The sequence below is a fragment of the Octopus sinensis genome, linkage group LG14, assembly GCF_006345805.1.
Source record: "Octopus sinensis linkage group LG14, ASM634580v1, whole genome shotgun sequence".
In the NCBI taxonomy this organism is placed as follows: Eukaryota; Metazoa; Mollusca; class Cephalopoda; order Octopoda; family Octopodidae; genus Octopus; species Octopus sinensis.
Genome location: NC_043010.1, coordinates 51,730,656 through 51,752,956, shown reverse-complemented (window position 1 = coordinate 51,752,956; position 22,301 = coordinate 51,730,656). Strand labels below are relative to the sequence as shown.

Here is a 22,301-nt window from a genome sequence, read left to right as displayed (position 1 = left end):
AATCTTTTACTTGTTTCAATTATTGGACTGTGGCCATGCTAGAACACCACCTTGAGGGGCTTTTAATGAAACAAATTGGCACCGGAACTTATTTTTATTTTTAAAGCCTAGTACTTATTCTATCAGTCTCTTTTGCCAAACCACTTAGTTACAGGGACATAAACACACCAACACTGGTTGTCAAGCGGTGATGAGGGGGAGGGACAAACACAGGCAAAAAGATGCACACACACACACACACACACACATATGGTGGGCTTCTTTCAGTTTCCATCTACCAAATCCACTCACAAGGCTTTGGTTGGTCTGAGGCTATACTTGCCCAAGGTGCCATGCAGTGGGACTGAATCCAGAACTGTGTGGTTACAAAACAAACTTCTTACCACACAGCCACACCTACGCTTTTATATTATCAAGTAGAATAGTTTTGGTTATGGCATAAAACAAGTCAGAAGGTTACCATTGGTTTCACATCGGCTATTGTACTTGGTAATACTGATGACTCATCAGATATGCTTGCCGAAAGCACATAGCCTACACAGTGGGCGTCCACACAGTCTCCATCTCTCAAATTCACTCATAAGTCATCGGTTGGCCCGAAGCCTATAGCAGAAAACACTTGCCCAAGGTGCTGCACAGTGGGACTGAACTTGAAACCACTTAGTTACAAACCAAGCTTCTTAACCCCGCAACCATGCCTGCATCACCATCATCTTTTTTATATTTTGTTCTTTTGCTTTTGGTTTGTATTTTCCCATAGTTGCAGAGATTGGATGTGAATCGTTCCAGGCATCATCCCACTACTTGTTGCATCTTCTTTGTAAAGTTCAGTTTTGTTCTGAGATCTTCATCTTCCATTGAGATCACTTGTCACTTCTTTACCTAACTGTCTCTCATCCTACATAGCATCACCCCATGTCTTAGATTGGCCATAAAGGAAGGAAGCTGCAGGCTAGACAAAGACATAATGAAATGAAATGATAAACGATATGATAATAACGAGGGCAACAAGCAACGCCCCCCCGCCAATTGCTGTTTACCCGAGCACATTGTTCTTTATAAGTACCATATTTGAGGCAACAAACCTCTTACATAGTTCAAAGTAAAACATAAATGTGGCAATAAACCTCTTACATTTACAACACAAAAAGCAATTGTGAGGCAATAAACCTCTTATACAAGTCAATTATAAAATCAATGAAACAATACAAATGAAGCACCAAGCCTCTTACCTTAATTAATTACAAATCTTCCTGCCTGACCAGACTTCTCGCCTCAGTTAAACACCTGGACGGCGTCAAGTCGGGCCAATTTAGCATGAATATAAAGGTATCCTCTAGGAAGGAGTCTATTATCCTGAACAGGTCAGTCTCCCCCATGACCTTCGCAGCCACCTGAGAAGCAACCTTCTTAGCACACAGCTGTATGGTTAAAAAATTTTTTTTAATGGCTTAATTAGAAAATGATCTTTGCCAAAATTGCAACCCCTCAAAATAGCACCCAGGGCATGTGCCCTGCTTGCCTCACCTAGCTATGCCCGTGTGTGTGTGTGTGTGTGTGTGTGCGTGCTGAGTGTGTGTGTGTGTGTATATAATCTGAAGTGTACAGTATTATATATCCATCACAGCTGATCTTACCAATCAGTTTCGTGCTAGGAGTACAATGGAGTGTTAGGTAACAGTCTGATTATATAACCCTACACTCATCAGAGGTACCTGATATGGAATGAAATATGGCAACTGCTCCCTGTATGAGTGCATATTTTTCCTGACTTATGGACCTTTAGACAACTTACACCCGAATATATATGCATATATATATATATATATATATATATATATATATATATATATATATATATATATATAGTTCAAATTTACAATAAACAAAAGATGAAGATAGGTGTAGGTACATCTGTGAATTTGTGCGTGCATGCATTTGTGTTTCTTTTTTTCTCTGTCTTCACTCTTTCTCCTCTTCCTTTTTTTTCCTCCCTGCTTATGCATTTATAAATATATGCATTCAAATTGGTGTATATGTTGTTTGTATACATGCTTGATGTTTTTACTGTGGTACTTTCATGCCTATTGCAATTCATACATATACATGTGTGTGTGTGTGTGTGTGTGTGTGTATACATATATATAATGAGTGGGAAAGAAAGTATAATTGTTTAACACATTGACTAGTGCAACAATGAATTACTTGATTATTTTTGGTCAACAGTTTTCACCTACTGATAAAAGGCCCTCTTCACTAAAAATAAACTGCATTTGTATCCATGTGCATCTATCTGTCTGTCTATTCATCCATCCATCCATTGAGGAAATGCCTCCATTACATAAATCTTCTTCAGTTTAAGTTATATATATATATCATCATCATCATCATCATCACTATTCAATGTTTGTTTTCCTCACTGGCATGGGTTGGATGGTTTGACAGGAGCTAGCCAACTGAAGAGCTGTCTGGGCTCCATTTGTCTGTTTTAGCATGGTTTCTATAGCTGGATACCCTTCCATCTATATTTATTTATTTATCAATACCGCTGGACTGGCTCCTGTGCAGGTGGCACGTAAAAGACACCATTTGAGCGTGGCCGTTGCCAGTACCGCCTGACTGGCCCTTGTGCCAGTGGCATGTAAAAGCATTAGGAAGGGTTGGCATTAGGAAGGGCATCCAACTGTAGAAACTCTGCCAGATCAAGATTGGAGCTGGGTGCAGCCATCTGGTTCGCCAGTCCTCAGGCAAATCGTCCAACCCATGCTAGCATGGAAAGTGGACGTTAAACAATGATGATGATGATGATGATGAGTGGGTACTGAATAGTTACTAACTTTGGGTAAAAGAAAATATTAGAGGTTCAGTTAATTATGATTTTACTCAACATATTCTCCTGTCAGATTCACACACTTATTGCAGTGGTCCTTCAGTTTTTCTAAGCCCTGTAAAAGAACTCAGAAAGTTGAACCTCCAACCAGTCCTTTCGTGATACCCTTAAAACTAAGAGCTTTTTAGCTCCCCTCCTTACACACACATGCATTTATTTCTTTTACCTTTGTGATTCTTTTTGTATGTCTTTTATTATATTCTACAACAAAAATATAATTCTCTTTTTTCTTATTTGTTTCAGGTGAGTGTGTTTTGACTCTATACACCAGGTTCCATTCTTATATACATTGCACAATGGTAAGCGAAATATGCTTGTTTTTTAACTCGAAGGAGGTCATATGACTCACACCTGTTTCACATTTGATGAAGATGTTCATTTGCCACTGTTCTTGTGGTTTGGCCCCTTCCTGATGCCAACCTCTTTGAAGCATGTACTAGGTGCTTTTTCCATAGCAACAGCACTTTTGAGGTAAGCAAGCAGTTTGCAAGGCTACAAACCCTGCATGGTGGAGACAGAAGTGGGGGGTTTTTTTTGTATTTTTTAGGCAATGAGTGGGTAAAGTATAAGAGAAGGGGCTAGAACAGGTTTGTTGCTGTTGAGAAGCTACATGACTGTTCGCATTTTAAAAAGGGGGTGGGAGTGATTGGGTGCAGCTGGAAAGAGATAAAGATAGCAGAGATGAGCTGTCAGGGTGGATCCTCAAAGTATGAGGTGAGTAGAATTGAATACTATTAAGCAGGGTGAATGTGATCTTGTGATCATAAGTGCAACACCCTAACCATTAGGCTAGATGTATATATGTATATATATAAATATGTATATATATATATGTATATATATATATATGTATATATATATATATGTATATATATATATAATATAATAAACCTTTACATATATAAATAACGTGAAATACATGAAGGGACGAACATAAGAGACAGACGGGTCATTCAAAGCCTTCGTTCTTCAGTCAGAAACCGATTCATCATCGCAGATTTCGGCTGTTTAATTCTGAGATCTGCTCTGAATCGGCCAGCCCCAGAAGGAAAGAATGCAATGCAACAGAGATGAACATGAAATGAAAAAAAAACTTTTTTGAAGACAGTAACGGTTAAAAACAAGGATGACACAGGCGCCCTACGGCTTTGAGACAAAAGGAGACACAAAAACAATTTATCAGCAAGCATGGAAAAATAATTACCTTTTCGGTGAGGAGACACTATATATATATATATATATATATATCGTTGCTATTATGCTAAACTGTTGTATATCCAAATTTGGCCAAATGCTTTTTTTTTTCAATATTTATTTATTTATTTTTGTTTGCAATAGCTGATTCTTGTGGTCAAACTACCACATCATCAGCTGCTTCAGATGCTAAGATGTCAAAGATTGTCAAGGTGTAGTTTTTGCTTTGGAATGGTGAAACTACTTTTTCATTTTCTGAAAAGCAACATTTTGAACTTATGATACTTGGCCATAATGGCAATGATATCATCATCATCATCATCGTTTAATGTCCGTTTTCCATGTTGGCATGGGTTGGACAGTTCGACTGGGGTCTGGGAAGCCAGGAGGCTGCACCAGGCCCCAATCTTATCTGACAGTGTTTCTACAGCTGGATGCCCTTCCTAACGCCAACCACTCCAAGAGTGTAGTGGGTGCTTTTTACGTGCCACCTGCACCTGCACAGGGGCCAGAAGAACTGGCATCGACCATGTTCAGATGGTGCTTTTTGCGTGCCACTGGCACAGGGGCCAGAAGAACTGGCATCGACCACGTTCAGATGGTGCTTTTTGCGTGCCACTGGCACGGAAGCCAGTCAATGCAGCACTGGCATTGGCCACAAAAGCACACAAACACTATAGGCACCTTTCAGTTTTTGTCTACCTAATCCCTTCACGAGGCTTTGGTCATCTCAGAGCTATTGTAGAAGACACTTGCCTGAAGTGTCACATAAACAGAACATAGAACCATGTAGTTATGAAACAAGCTTTTCACCACATAGCCATGCTTGCACCTATGATGTATATACAAATGTGGAATTGCACTAGCTGTAATATCTTATCTGAGAGAAACATCTCCAAAGAGAGGAATGTCAAAAGAAATAAGATTTTTTTCTGCAATTTTTAGCTGTTCAGACAACTACATAAAGGCCTCCTTTGTTCACTTGAATTGCAGTTGGGTGGAAATGGTATGGATTTATTCGACATCATTTGTGGTGGAGAGCTGGGTATGGGGGTGACTGAATCAATAAAACATTGGGCTACATAATCATAGGTCACATGTTCAAATCTAATTGTGGAATTATTTTGTTGTGTTTCTTATTGAGAGACTTTATCCAATGGTGGTAGAAAAAAATGGTATGATTTGAGAGAGATTTTGTTATTCCTAGCCGGTAGAGCAGTCATATAGAAGCTTCCTTGTAAGACTGTTTACTGTTGTTGTTCTCCTCTCTTCCTCCTTTTTTTTGTCTCCTCCTCCTCATCATTTTTGTCTCCTCCTCCTCCTCTTCTCACTCCACCCATCATCTTTTACTGTGGCAGCCGGCTCATGTTTGTTTACAAGAATTCAGTCACAGAACATTTTTAGATAACAGTACTTCTCTTGTTAATCTCAACTAACCTGGTTTTTCCTCACCATACACACACTGCAGACCATTACCACCACCGTCATCACCCCCCCCCACCACAACCACCACCACCAACAACAACAACAACAGCAACCAACTGACCAATTAATCAACCACCAACATTACAGCTTTATTGTGAGGCAGCTTCTACAAGATTACTTTACATCCTAGAAATAACAGCTGAATCTCCCTCAAATTACACCTCTCTGCCTTAAGAGAAGGACTCACTAGAGGATAAACTGGTGCTGGGTTTGCTGCATATGGGGAAAAAGATGGGATGATCACAGCTGGAATGTCTGTCTACTGAATCAGGGTCGACCTGAGGATAAACAACAGCTACACTGCATCATTGTACCAAATTAAGAAAACTATTGATACATTCTTATATCAAGAGCATTTGGTAGTGAGACTCCAGCTTGGGAGTTCCGGAGTTTTAGGGAGTATGTAGTCAACCCTTAGTTACCACTACTCTCAAGCTTGCTCTTTTCTGGGGTGATTGTCAAGAGCCCCAGCTATGGGTCAAATAGCAGAATATGGTCTTGTGGTTAAGACATAGGACTTAGAGGAGCAGTTTAGGGCCTGTACATGCTGAGCCCTACATGTCAAACATTCTCCACCATATCTTCCTTACACCCATCCCTCTGTCACTCTCCTAACTATGGTACTACTTATAGATGTGGCCTAAAGTTTAGAACACAGGTCTGAAAATTTGAATAGTTATATTAAATACCCAAATATATTTGTTGTATACTGTAAATCCTCGAGTATAATCTGCATTTTTTCCCCAAAATTTAAAGGTCAAAATCCCTAGTGCGTACTATATACGAGGTTAAAAATGAAAAATATTTTTTAAGCAATGTCCTAGTCTCTATTTGCCGTCTGGCAATGTTTATTCAGACGCATTCTGTGATGCCGGGCGTGAAAATACATTAAGCTAAGCCTAAAAGCAATGAAGTCATAAAAGAATCATCCATAACTTGCAGTAAGCAACATTTATTAAAATAAAAGTTTCAGAACACAGAATAACATGTAACAAAAACAATTTGAAAACATATTTACATCCCCATATAACAGTTAAGAACATCACCATTATTGTATTACGCATGCGCGGAAGTGTTCGACTAGGTGCTGCATGACTCAAGTTAAAGAAGGGGTGTGTATTATACACAAGGTTTAGGTTTTTCTGAGGTACAGCCCCCTAAATGTGTCTGAATAAACATTGCTGGTCAGCAAATAGAGACTCGGACATTGCTAAGGAAATATTTTTCATTTTTAACCTTGTATATAGTACGCACTAGGGATTTTGATCTTTAAATTTTGGGAAAAAAATGCGGATTATACTCGAGGAGTTACGGTATATGTGACAGTATATCTAGATACTGTTTTGTTATGTATGTGTGTGTGTGTATGTGATGGTATGTATGTGTAATGTTTCATGTGTGTGAGCATACTTATTTGATGATATATCTGTATACTGCTTTAGTGTATGTATATATGTGATGACATGTGTGCATACTGTTTTTTATGTGTGTATATAAGTGATGATGTATGTGTATACATATCTTTTTTATATGTGTGTATATATGTGATGTATGTGTGTACTGTTTTTTATGAACACCTTTTTGATCTTCATGTGTCTAACACACGTGGACATGCCTACAAAGTCAGAAAATAACACAGCTCCCATGACTTTCAGAAACATTTTTTCACACTCAGAGTTGCTGAAGCATGGAACAAACTGCCTGTGTCAGTTGTTGACTGCCATGACACTGCATCCTTTAGGGCCCTCATGCTTTCCGAAATCCGCCGAAACTACACCTGATTATACATACACTTTAGATGAGTTGTAGTGCACCTGAGCACTGTACACAATGTTTTTATTATTATTATTATTATTATTATTATTATTATTATTATTATTATTATTATTATGTGTATATATGAATGTATATATATATTGTGTTGCAATGTGTAAAAACTATGAATAAAATTGGTTATATGATACCGAAAGACAAGGCTAATAAAATAAAAGAGGAACTGCAGCTAAATGAGAAAAATCAGTAAGTTACAAAGTTTACCACTTTGTGACCTTGTGTGTGTGTGTGTGTATACATACGTACGGATACATAAAGGGCGTTTCAGCTAAATTTGACAGTTTATTCTTTCTCTTTGACTCTTTTACTTGTTTCAGTCATTTGACTGTGGCCATGCTGGAGCACCACATTTAGTCGAGCAAATCGACCCCAGGACTTATTCTTTGGGAGCCTAGTACTTATTCTATCAGTCTCATTTGCTGAACCGCTAAGTTTTGGGAACGAAAACATACCAACATTGGTTGTCGAGTGATGCTGGGGGGGACAAACACGGACACACACACACACACACACACACAATGGGCTGCTTTCAGTTCCTGTGTACCAAATCCACTCACAAGGATTTGGTTGGCCCAAGGTGCCACTCAGTGGGACTGAACCTGGAACCATATGGTTGGGAAGCAATCTTCTTACCACACAGACGTATATATATATATATATATATATATATATATATATATATATGAAATGATGTTAGTTCATACTGCTTTGTTATGTGTGTGTGTGTGTGTGTGTGATGGGGATGTGGTTCTTGTGTGCCACTGATTTCTGTTGAGAAAATACATGGCAACCCAGAATGCACCACTTTTTATAAACCATGTCCTCCAGTGCATATATATGCGTGCGTGTGTTTATAGTGTTTATATGTATGCTGGTGTAATAGCAAATTGTTATGTAGGTATGTGTGTTTATGTGTGTATTTATAAATACAATCTATGATTAAGTGCACGTGTGTGTTTGACAGAGAAAGTGTGTATATTGAGAGAGAGAGAGAGAGAGAGAGAGAGAGAAAGGGAGAGACAACTAAACAGAGAGACATCTGTTTCATATGCATATGTGTGTGTATTTGTGTCTGTGTTTGTATATTTATTTATAGATGCACATTTGTGTGTATGTCTGTGTGAGTACATGTGTATATATATAGCTATCTATCTGTCTATCTATCTGCCTGTCTGTCTGTCTGTCTGTCAGTCAGTCTATCTATCTGTCTGTCAGTCTATCTATCTATCTATCTATCTATCTATCTATCTATCTATCTATCTGTCTGTCTGTCTGTCTACCTATCTGTCTGTCAGTCTATCTATCTATCTATCTATCTATCTATCTATCTATCTATCTATCTATCTATCTATCTGTCTGTCTGTCTGTCTGTCTGTCTGTCTGTCTGTCTGTCTATCTATCTATCTATCTATCTATTATTTTATTCTTTCACATGTTTCAGTTCTGAGGCGGTGGCCATGCTGGGATACTGCCAGTGTATATATATATATACACACACACACACACACACACAACACACACACACACACACACACATATATAAACACATATGAATGTGTATATGTGTGTGTATATATATATATATATATATATATATATATATATATGTGTGTGTGTGTGTATAAACACATCTGTCTGTATGTGTGTGAATGTGAGAATCTGTGTATGAGCTAAGTGTTTCTATTTGTGTCACCTACTTAAGAATTCTCTGTTGATGTCATATTGTGTCTCAGAATCTGCCAACATCAAATCTAAGATCTTTGTATCTGTTGTTGCTGTTGTTGCTTATAGAAATGGTTATTCAAGTGTCCTTGTGTCATTGGTAATGTTTCAACTCCAGGTCAGTCTGGGTCATAAGGAAAAAAAAAAAAAATTCTGAGCAAAATCTCTATGACATTCTGGCCATGACATGATATTTATCCTTTGCTTGTCCAAAGCATTTTCATATGTTTGTTCTAAGCATCCTTGCTTCTTTTCAGGCTCTTAGTTAGCCTAGATACATCAGCTATTAGCATCATTTCTCTATAGATTTCCCTGAAATTTTGAAATACCAGGTAATAGTACAAACTATTGACCTGTAATCTTTTACTCTTTTACTTGTTTCAGTCATTTGACTGTGGCCATGCTGGAGCTCCGTGTTTAGCCAAGCAAATCGACCCTAGGACTTATTCTTTGTAAGCCTAGTACTTATTCTATCCAACTCTTTTTACGGGGACGTAAACACACCAGCATCGGTTGTCAAGCGATGTTGGTGGGGGACAAACACAGATACACAAACACTTATACACACACACACACACACACACACACACCACACACACACACACATATATATATATTATATACATACATATATACGACGGGCTTTCAGTTTCCGTCTACCAAATCCACTCACAAGGCTTTGGTCGGCCCGAGGCTATAGCAGAAGACACTTGCCCAAGGTGCCACGCAGTGGGACTGAACCCGGAACCATGTGGTTGGTAAGCAAGCTACTTACCACACACTCACTCCTATGCCTATATAAATTATAAATTTTATATAACTTGCATCGTTTTGGCTTTAAAAAATGTATTTAAAACACACACACACACAATCAATTTAATACACAATTACGAAAGAGCTGTTCATAGTTTCATGTTTTTACAATACTTAAAGCTGGCAGATTTATAAAACACACCATGCATCTCCAAGCAATCTTTCAGGCTTGGTTCATGCTTGGTTCATGCTTGGAGGTACCTGGTGTATTTTATAAATCTGCCAATATTAAGTATCATAAAAGCATGAAACTATTTGTATCTTTCTTGTAATTGTGTACTAAATTGACAATTATCTCTCACTGGATAGAGTACTTTTTTATTGATTCTACCCATATTGGATCTATATATTTACATACATACATGCATGGTCTCATCAATAAGTATCCAGACTGTTGCCATAGTAACGAAGCTAAACCACACAGAGTGAAGCTTCTTGGCTCAAATTGACCTTGAACACTGCAGTGCATATGCACCAAATTTAATTGTTCTGTCTTGCTTCTTCTGTTTACAGCAGTGCTTGGAATGAAGGTGTGTAGCGTGTGTTCTTTGCATTGATTGTGACAGAGAAAGTTGAGCAGAGAATCTGCTTCAAATTTTGCCAAAAGGTTGGTGATATCTGCTCTGAGGCCTATTACTCTCTCTCTCTTTACTCTTTTATTTGTTTCAGTCATTTGACTGTGGCCATGCTGGGGCAAATTGTTGAGCAAATTGACCCCAGGACTTATTCTTTGTAAGCCTAGTACTTATTCTATCGGTCTCTTTTGCTGAACTGCTAAGTTACGGGGATGTATATACACCAGCATCGGTTGTCAAGCGATGTTGGGGACACACACAAACACACAAACACACACACACACACACACACATACATATTTATGACGGGCTTCTTTCAGTTTCTGTCTACCAAATCCACTCACAAGGCTTCGGTCAGCCCGAGGCTATAGTAGAAGACACTTGCCCAAGGTGCCACGCAGTGGGAATGAACCCAGAACCATGTGGTTCATAAGCAAGCTACTTACCGCACAGCCACTCCTACGCCTATGCGAAGTTTTCAAAAAGTTTTCATCATTTCTCAGCATAATCAAGGAGATCTTGTGCAACTGAAACCCAAGTCTCTTTGTAGGCAGCTGAAAGCAGTTTTGGCACAAACTTGGCAGACATACGTTTCATACCCAAATCTTCAGTGATAATGGACTAAACTGAACCATAATTAATCTGCACATCCTCTGATAACACGTGGATGGTGATTCAATGATCTACCCTCACAGCTGCATGCACATCTGTGTTGTTTTTCTCAGTTCTGCTGGTTGCGGGTCTCCCAGAACATTAATCAATATTGACATTTTTCAATCATCTTGGAAACGTCTGGACCACTTGTACACTTGTGTGCGGCTCATACACTCCTCTCCATACACTTTCTGCTACTTTCTGTAGGCCTCTGAGCAGGTATCGCCATGACAACTTTTCAATGCCCTGGCACAAAAATTAAGAAATTTGCATAAGGTGGAAGTAGATGTCTTCAAAAAGGAATTAGACATCCCCCTCTCCACAATACTGGTTGAACCAACAGCCTGACATGAGGTACAGACAAGAGCAGCAGAATCAAACTCAATTATACATCAAATGTACCAACAGCTGGGAAAAAGGCACATACAGGGGTGGTGATGTGAAACACCCAGACTGAGGAAGTCAGAAAGACCATGGTGGTGCTCCAGCATGACCTCAGCCGCATGGCTGAAATGAGTAAAAGAGTATATATATATATATATATAATATATATATATATATATATATATAATATATATATATATATATACATATATTGTGTATATATGTATATATATATATATTATTTATGTATATATGTATATATATATTATTTATATATATATATATATATATATAATATATATTATATATATATAATATATATATATATATATATGTATATATATATATGCATATATATATTGTGTATGTATATATATAATGTATGTATAAATTTGATTACGTGTCCGATGTTTGTGTTTGTATATGTGTGTAGGCATTATGGAGATTGCATCTGTGTATGTTTAAGAAGTTTGCTTGTGTGTGCGTGTGTGTGTGTGTGTGCAAGTGCATGTCCTTGAAGCTGGATTACTCGCTTCACTTAGTTACTGAATACTGAAGAGATTGTTCAGAATCTGTGTTTGTGTGTGGAAAGAGAGAGAGAGACAGACAGAGAGAGATAGAGAGAGAGAGAGAGGGAGGAAGGGAGAGAGAGAGGGAGGAAGGGAGAGAGAGAGATTAAATAAAGAGACCGTATGGGAAAAGGAGACAGAGAAAGAAAGGGGAAGAGAGAGAAACTCTGTCTGTGTGTGAGGCAGGAAGATTGTGGAAGAGGAAGAGAAAAGAGACCGTGGGGAGAAACAGGGAGAGGTAGAGGAAGAAGAAGAAGCTGTGTGAGTGAAGGAGAGAGAGAGAGAGAAAGAGAGTATATGTGTGGATGTAGTGAGAGAGAAAGAGAGAGCAAAGGAGAAAGAGACAGACAGACAGAAAGAGACTGTGTGATAGAAAGAGAAAGAAAGAGAGAGAGAAAAAGAAGCTACATGCATGTGTGTGTGAAAGAGAGAGAGAGAGTATGTATGTGGGTATGATGAGAGAAAGAGAGGTTGTGTGTGAAGATGGAAGCAAATAAAATAAACACTGTGCATGTCTATCTGTGTGTGTGTGTATGTGTGTGTGATAGACAGATAGACAGAAAGAGAGAGGGATAAAGGTATTTTCTTGAAGAATTGGCTCGTGTGTTTATGATAAAATGCGTGTATAATTTATGTATGTGTGAGTGAATGAGGAACCCAGAGGTGCCCACTTTTCCATGTTTTCCTGTATAAATAAAGGTATAATTTATACAACCAGACGCCCTTCCTGTCACCCACTCACTTGTTTTGCGAAGTCAGGTAACATTTCCTGATGGCCAGCCATGTTTTTCACTGAGGAATGGGTACGCTTACAGCTATCATGTGATCTGAAGACAAGAACACACATATGCACATACATACATGGAGCTTACATACAATAGGACATATACGAATGGTGGGCTTCCACATAATTTCCTTCATCAAAATCCACTCATAAGGCCTTTGTTAGCTTGGGACTCAAGAAGAAGATGTTTTTCTAAGGTGCCATGCAGTGAAACCGAACCCAAACCTACATGGTTGGGAAGTGGCGAGCTGGCAGAAACGTTAGCACGCCGGACGAAATGGTTAGCAGTATTTCGTCTGCCGTTATGTTCTGAGTTCAAATTCCACCGAGGTCAACTTTGCCTTTCATCCTTTTGGAGTTGATAAATAAAGTACCAGTTATGCATTGGAGTTGATGTAATCGACTTAATCCCTTTGTCTGTCCTTGTTTGTCCCCTCCATGTTTAGCCCCTTGTGAGCAATAAAGAAATCAACTACATGGTTGGGAAGCAAGTTTTTTAACTGCCCAACCACTGTTTAATTGTAATTATTATTACTAGGACATCTTTGGAAGAGATTAGTAATATTTAGGTTTTATTATCATCAATATCATCCTCATCATCATCATCATCAACATTTGTTGTCTGTTTTCCATGCTGGCATGGGTTGGATGGCTTGACAGGAACTGGCAAGTCACTGCAAGTTCCATAGTTTGTTTTGATTTGGTTTCTGTAGTTGGATGCCCTTCCTAATGCTAACCACTTTACAGAGTGCACTGGGTGGCTTTTACATGGCACTAACACCCACATCAATGCTTTTTACGTGGGACCTTGGACTTAGGATATTCATTCTGTTGTGGTGGATGTGGGATTACGTCAGCAGCTGGGTGAGCTGACCAGAACTTGGGGCTGCCCAGAAGAGGAAAGGGAGAAGTGATGCGCATGCAGGCAGGGGAGCATTGGACCTTTTCGATCAGGGTAGCCGACAGAGCTGGATGTGTGAGCGCTTTTCAAGGTAGGGGAAAAGCAGCTGCTATTTTTAGCGTTTGGGTTGGGCCACGTGGAAGGGTGCATTACCGTTGGGGAGGTCTGTGTCAACGAAGAGAAGGTAGGTGTCCTTATTTAAAATCTCCCGCATACACCACAGTGGACTGGTCTTCTTGAGTACAGCAACACGTCACATATCTCTATCCTCTCCTTCTTTTCAGATGGGCTTTTAATTCTTCCTCCTGGATTTCCCTTTTCCACAACTTCCCTCTAAGTGATCAACACTTCTTTGTGCAGCTGTCCCCATCCATCCTCATCACATAACCAAACCAGCACTGTCTCCTCTCTTGCACACTGCATCTAATTCCTCTTATGCCCAACTTCTCACTCAATACCCCAGTATTCTGTTGCACATGCACACTGACATTGTTATGTCCTTTGACATTCTTAGTTCAAACCCCCCTTGAGCTGTCATTGCCCTTTATTAATTAAAATAAGTACCAGTAATATATTGAGAGTTGATATCAATTGTGGCCTTGGACCAATGATAGGAATCATGCTTATAATTATTTTGCTTGTTTAGCCCTGGGTCAATCCTGATTGAGCAAATTTGTTTTCAGAAGGTTCAAGCTGTGATCATCACATCATTTTTTCCAGCAGTGTGCAGCTCAGACTACATTATTGTTCAGTATGTTCTTCCTTTGATTTGTACATTAGGGTTTCATCTGAGGGAGATTTGACTGTTATTTCTAGCAAACCAAATGGCTGCATACTGTCTAAGCTTGTCGTTATTATTATTTTTGTTCTATTATTTTTCATTCCAGGTACCATGTTTACATGTCATCTATTGTTCAGTGTGTCCTTCTTTTGATGATTCATATGGTAGGGTATCATTTGTAGGAGAATTGACTGCTATTTCTAGCAAACCAAATGACTGCTTATCGCTGTGTTCATAGTTATTGCTATTGTCATGGTTCTTCTTATTTTCTCATTACAGGTACCGGATTTATAGGTCGTAATCTGGTCAGCTATTTGGTGAACAATGAGTTGGTCACAAAGGTAAGTACAGTTTTTTATATTTTACATATGGATGCACACACACACACGCGCTCACACACACACATCCATCCATGTGAGCACATATGCACACTTTTTTCAGACACACACACACACACGTAAAAATGTATACACAAATATACACACATAGGGCGCAGGAGTGGCTGTGTGGTAAGTAGCTTGTTTACCAACCACATGGTTCTGGGTTCAGTCCCACTGCGTGGCACCTTAGGTAAGTGTCTTCAACTATAGCCTCGGGCCGACCAAAGCCTTGTGAGTGGATTTGGTAGATGGAAACTGAAAGAAGCCTGTCGTATATATGTATATATATATGTGTGTGTATGTGTTTGTGTGTCTGTGTTTGTCCCCCTAGCATTGCTTGACAACCGATGCTGGTGTGTTTATGTCCCTGTTACTTAGCGGTTCGGCAAAAGAGACCGATAAAATAAGTACTGGGCTTACAAAAGAATAAGTCCTGGGGTCGATTTGCCTGATTAAAGGTGGTGCTTCAGCATGGCCGCAGTCAAATGACTGAAACAAGTAAAAGAGTAAAGAGTATATAAAAATGCATACAGACTTACACATGTTTATACATGTTTATACATGTTTATACATGTTTATACATGCAAAGACACTCAAGTAGATACACATGCACACATACACACATGCAAAATATTATACACACATACACAAATATACGCAAACACACAGATGCACTAGCACATATGCACATAACTTTGTCAGGATTTGATCTTGGAAGATAAGATTTAAGAGTTTTAACTAAATGCTGCAAAGCACTTCGTCCATTGCTCTAGTGATTTGTCATTCACCACTCTCCTTACAACAGTTTCTTATTCTCCATCCTCACAAGGATTTCTTATTGTCCCCACCACCCTCCTCACAATGGTTCCTTACTCTCCATCATTCTGCTCTCAATGATTTCTTACGGTAAGGCAGCAAGCTGGCAGAAACGTTAGCATGCCGGGAGAAATGCTTAGCGGTATTTCATCTGCTGTTACGTTCTGAGTTCAAATTCTGCCGAGGTCGACTTTGCCTTTCATCCTTTCAGGGTCGATTAAATAAGTACCAGTTACGCACTGGGGTCAATATAAACGACTTAATCCGTTTGTCTGTCCTTGTTTGTCCCCTCTGTGTGTAGCCCCTTGTGGGTAGTAAAGAAATAGGTATTTTGTCTGCCGCTACGTTCTGAGATCAAATTCCACTGAGGTTCACTTTACCTTTCATCCTTTCGGGGTTGATAAATTAAGTACCAGTTGTATACTGGTGTAGATCTAATTGACTGCTCCCTCCCCCAAAATTTCGGGCCTTGAGCCTAGAGTAGAAAAGAAAAGAATGATTTCTTACAGTTCCCCACCAAACTTCTCATAATGGTTTCCTACAATCCATCTTCATCATAATGATTTCTTACTGCTTTCTTACTGTCCTCCACAACCCTCCTCATAATGGTTTCTTACTGACCTCCACCACCTTTCTCTAATGGTTTTTTACTGTCCTCCATTACCCTCTTCATAATGGTTTCTTATTTTCCTCCACCACCCTCCACACAATGGTTTCTCACTGTCATCCACTATCCCCCTTATAATGGTATCTTTTATATACACAAGACCACAAATTTCAGGGAGTGTATAGTCATTTGAACCTTACCTTTGCCCTCTAAATACTTATGTTAATGACCATCAGAAGGATCAAAAACATAAACAATGTTAGCAGGATTTGAACTCAAATGCAAAGGAAAACTATTAAATACGTATTTCTTTACTACCCACAAGGGGCTAAACACAGAGAGGACAAACAAGGACAGACAAACGGATTATGTCGATTAGTTCGACCCCAGTGCGTAACTGGTACTTATTTAATCAACCCCGAAAGGATGAAAGGCAAAGTCAATGTCGGCGGAATTTGAACTCAGAACGTAGCGGCAGACTATTAAACTATTAAATACCACAAGTGTTTTCTTTTTATTCATTGCTTTATCATCCATTGCCATGACAACCATAGCTACCTTCACTATCACCACCATCACCCTCATCCATGCCACAACCATCACCCTCACCACAACCATCACCCTCACCACACCACCACCACCACCATCATAGTAAGGATTTCTGATTGAGATAAGACAGCCTCACTTACATGTGTAGGTACAGTCAAGTATGACAGCCCTTTTGGCAACCCCAGGAAGAGAATAGATGAGGTTGACCCAGGGTGAGTTTGAACTCAGAAAATCTTTAAAGTTAACACTAAACTGAGAATTGCTTCATAACCACCTGGTTGTTGTTATTATTTTTATTGATGCTAAGCATTTCTCCTGGTGTGCTAACGTTTCTGCCAGCTTGCTGCCTTACCATAAGGAGTAGTAAGTAGCTTGCTTACCAACCACATGGTTCTGGGTTCAGTCCCACTGCGTGGCACTTTGGGCAAGTGTCTTCTACTATAGCCTCGGGCCGACCAAAGCCTTGTGAGTGGATTTGGTAGACGTAAACTGAAAGAAGCCCATCGTATATATGTATATATATATGTATATATATATATATAATATATATATATATATATATATATATATATATATATATATATAGTATATATATATATATATATATATATATATATATGTGTGTGTGTGTGTTTGTCCCCCCAACATCACTTGACAACCAATGCTGATGTGTTTACATCCCCGTAACTTAGCGGTTCGGCAAAAGAGACCGATAGAATAAGTACTAGGCTTACAAAGAATAAGTCCTGGGGTCGATTTGCTCGACTAAAGGCGGTGCTCCAGCATAGCCACAGTCAAATGACTGAAACAATTAAAAGAGTATAAGAGATGATTTTCTTGTAATTGTTGTTGTTATTGTGGTTAAGGTCATAGTTGTAGTAGTTGTTGTTGTCATCAGTGCGGTCATTAGTTTTATAGTTGTTGTTGAAGAGGTGTTTGTTGTATTTGCTATCATTATTATTACTATATTTTTTGAAGTTTTTGTTGCTGTCATTATTGCTCTTGTTGTTGTTTGTTAAGCTAAGCGTTGGTTCTACAAATGCCACCTAACACGTCAAAATACTAGTTACCATGGCAATCATTTCTGTCAACACATCTTCAAAATATCAGCTGTCAGTGGTGGTGGTGGTGGTGGTGGTGGTGGTGGTGGTAGTGGTGGTGTAGTTGTAATATAATGTTGCTGTTCATGATGATGATGATGATGATGATGCTTATGGTGATAGTGCTATAGTTTGTTTATTTTCCTTGAAAAGGTTATTTGAAAATGGCTTGATAAATGACAAAACTACAAAATATCCACAACAACAACAGCAACAGAAGCAAAAATCAAGGAAGAAAAAAACCACTTCAGATCATTCAATGAGCAAGAAATATCAACCGCAATCTCAAATCAGTTCTGAATTGTCTTAAAAATAACAAATTCTTATATAAACGAGTGGGGGCTGAAAAGTTCCTGGCTTTAAGGGTATCACAAAAGGCCTGGTTAGGGGCCCAACCTTCCAAGTTCTTTTACAGGGCTTAGAAAAACTGAAGGACCACTGCGATAAGTGTGTGAATCTGAGCAGGGAATATGTTGAATAAAATCATAATTAACTGATCCTACTGTATTTTCTTTTACCCAGAGCCAGGAACTTTTCTACACCTCTTCATACTGTATTTTTGGCCTACAAGTTGATGTAATATATAGTATAAACATGTCGTATAGATATTCAAACATTGTCATTATGTACATAACAAACACCATCCGAGCGTGGCCGTTCGCCAGCCTCATCTGGCATCTGTGTCGGTGGCACGTAAAAAGCACCCACTACACTCACGGAGTGGTTGGCGTTAGGAAGGGCATCCAGCTGTAGAAACACTGCCAGATCTGACTGGGATGGTGCAGCCTTTGGGCTTCTCAGACCCCAGTTGAACCGTCCAACCCATGCCAGCATGGAAAGCGGACGTTAAATGATGATGATGATGATGATGATGATGATTATCTTTTGAAATCCTGCTACATTTCACATGGAATTTTTGTCCTTCCAAAGTTGTCTTGCTGTATAAGTCAACTTACATTTCTTTTGGCTGTAAATTTTGTTCTGAAAAATTCAGCTTGTAATGTTGGACAATATGACTAGTGTAGTTTGCTTGAAGCATTGTAATATTGAAAAAGGTAAAAAAAATAGAGAAAACAGAAAGTTTCTGACAATGCAGAAAGTTTTATAAAACCTTTATATTTCAGGCACAAAGGCCCATCTTCAGAAAAAAAACAGTCTGGGAAATCTTTTGTTATGCAGGTTCTGACATTTCTCAGACTGTTTCTCTTCTGAAGATGGGTCTTTGCACCTGAAATATAAAGGCTTTATAAAACTTTCTGTATTGTCAGATGCTTTCTAATTTTTCTCTTTTTGTATCTGCTAGAAAATGTTACAATGTCTGAATATGAAATAAGAAATGGTCAAAGCAGAAATGCCTTCGATCAAATTGACCTGGGGTTAAATAACAATGCAATCATCAATAAACAATCACAACTGGAACAGCAACAACATCATGGATATAAACAACAGCAACAGTGCAGTCCCCTAAAAGGCAGGGGACTGCTGCTGTACAGTCCTCTGCCTTTTTGCACCAAGGACTTGTTTCATGCAAGACAGTTTTTCCACAAACTCGCTTATCATCATCATCATCATCATCATCTCCGTTTAGCATCCGCTTTCCATGCTAGCATGGGTTGGACGGTTCAACTGGGGTCTGGGAAGCCAGAAGGCTGCACCAGGCCCAGTCTGATCTGGCAATGTTTCTACAGCTGGATGCCCTTCCTAACGCCAACCACTCCGTGAGTGTTGTGGGTGCTTTTTACGTGCCACTGGCACAGGTGCCAGACGAGGCTGGCAAATGGCCACGATCGGATGGTGCTTTTTACATGCCACCGGCACGAGGCCAGTCGGGGCGGTGCTGGCAACGGGCACATTCAGATGGTTCTCTTACGTACCACCGGCACTGGTATCACAGCTGCAATTTCCATTGATGTTGATCGATTTCAATTTTCACTTGCCTCAACAGGTCTTCACAAGTAGAGTTTTGTAAAGAAAGCACAATAAAGTGAATAATATATAATTTAATTATTATATATACACTATTCTCTTTTACTCTTTTACTTGTTTCAGTCATTTGACTGTGGCCATGCTGGAGCATCACCTTTAGTTGAACAAATCGACCCCAGGGCTTATTCTTTGCAAACCTAGTACTTATTCTATTGGTCTCTTTTGCCAAACTGCTAAACACACCAGCATCGGTTGTCAAGTGATGTTGGGAGGGACAAACACAGACACACAAACATATACACACACACACACACACACACACACACATATACGATGGGTTTCTTTCAGTTTCTGTCTACCAAATCCACTCACAAGGCTTTGATCGGCCCGAGGATATAGTAGAAGACACTTGCCCAAGGTGCTACACAGTGGGATCGAACCCGGAACTACGTGGTTCGTAAGCAAGCTACTTACCACACAGTCACTCCTATGCCTATATAAATATTATAATGCAAAAACACCCAACAGACTGCAACAATCAATAAAATAGAAATACGATTTTTAAATCTATTCTTTCTGTGTAGCTAGGAATCCAATAATCTATAGCCCAGTACTGGTCTGTCGTCCAGTGGTTGGAAACAAGATAATACAATCAACACCTTTAATAGACAGGCTTATTCTATTATTAAAGGCAGTGATCTGGCAGAATCGTTAGCATGCCAGATAAAATGCTTAGTGGCATTTCTTCCAGCTTTACGTTCTGAGTTCAAATACCACAAAGGTTAACTTTGCTTTCATTGTTTTGGGGTCAGTAAAATAGGTACCTATTTCTTTATTACCCACAAGGGGCTAAACACAGAGGGGACAAACAAGGACAGACATAAGTATTAAGTTGATTACATCGACCCCAGTGCGTAACTGGTACTTAATTTATCGAACCCGAAAGGATGAAAGGCAAAGTCGACCTCGGCGGAATTTGAACTCACAACGTAACACAGACGAAATACCGCTAAGCATTTCGCCCGGCGTGCTAACGTTTCTGCCAGCTCGCCGCCTTAAGTACCAATTAATGAACCACTAATCGATGGACCACCTCCTTCAAAATTTCAGCCATTGGACCTATAGTAGAAAGGTTTATTATTATTATTATTATTATTTGGACATTCTAGCTTCTTTAGATTTTGTGATATCAAAGAGAATTTCAATTAAGTAATCAATCAAAGCTTCTTTTATCCCCACCGCCAACCTATATCGACGAACTACAGTTTGATGGTGCTCAAATTGCTAGACTTTGGAACTTGCTTCCAGCTTCTTGTTTTCCTCATCTTTATGACTTGTACTCTTTCATATTTAAAGTAAATTCATTCCTTTCATCTTAATTTCTCCTTCTTCATAGTCCTTTACACTAAGTGACTTCCCACCTTGTTTGGGACCTTCTAATAACAAAAAAGGAAAAGCCCCCAAAAAACGTGGATGACCACAAAGTGGTTGAAACTGTATAGTCTGGTGGTCTCATGGCTGGAAGGTAGTAGGAGTTTACTCCCCTGCTTGCAATATATATCAAGTGCAGATTGCATTGAATAACCAGCTGGAGGAAGGGTTCTCTTGGGGTTGAAAATAACAGCAACATTGGTTCCTACAGAACAACCATGTTTAAGTGGGGATAAATGTTACTTCTCCGTATAATTACTGCTTTCATCACTTATAGACATTTTCTAATTAGCAAATTTACTTGTTAAGAAAAAACATTCTAACCCAGGTTTTCTTCTCTTTTCTCTAGGTACGGGTGGCTGACAAAGTGCCCCCTCAAATGGCTTGGCTCAACAGCAAACATAAGGTAAGTTGGCCATTTTCTCTTTCACATTTTGCAATAATCTTCCTTCTGCCTTTTAATTTTTATTTCTTCTTTCTCTTTTTCTTTTTTATTCCCTTTATTACTTGCATTTTGTGAAGGTGCACAGCCTTGTGGTTAGAGTGTTACACTTATGATTGTAAGAGCTGATTTCAACTCTTTAATAACCACAAGTCCTCATTCAACATCCCAGAGAGATGTAATGCCACAACTCTAGCTGAGTATATCTGGGCTTTGAAAGAAAGCACCATAGAGTACAGCATAATGGGTGGAGCATTATGTTCTTGAGCAAAAGTGCTTCATTTTCAAATTGCTCTGCGATCACTTTGACATCTGACATGTGGTACACGGTACACCTGTACAGGTAATAGTGGCTCTGGCACTCCATTGGTTACAACAATGAAGATTCCATGCTCATGAAATTAATGTGCAAGTGGCTGAGCATTCCACAGACATGTATACCCTTAATGTAGTTCTCAGAGAGAT

At 39.2% G+C, this 22,301-nt stretch overlaps 1 protein-coding gene across 4 annotated transcripts in view; it reads left to right on the top strand.

Moving 5' to 3' along the window:
• Positions 1-22,301, top strand: part of LOC115218782 (dTDP-glucose 4,6-dehydratase) — a 138,397-nt gene that overhangs the window by 73,859 nt on the left and 42,237 nt on the right. For all 4 annotated transcript variants that reach the window (XM_029788713.2, XM_029788711.2, XM_029788712.2 and 1 more), the window contains exons 2-3: positions 14,865-14,926; positions 21,744-21,800. In XM_029788713.2, the coding sequence (XP_029644573.1) occupies positions 14,865-14,926; positions 21,744-21,800 (119 nt within the window). The remainder of the gene's footprint in view (positions 1-14,864; positions 14,927-21,743; positions 21,801-22,301) is intronic.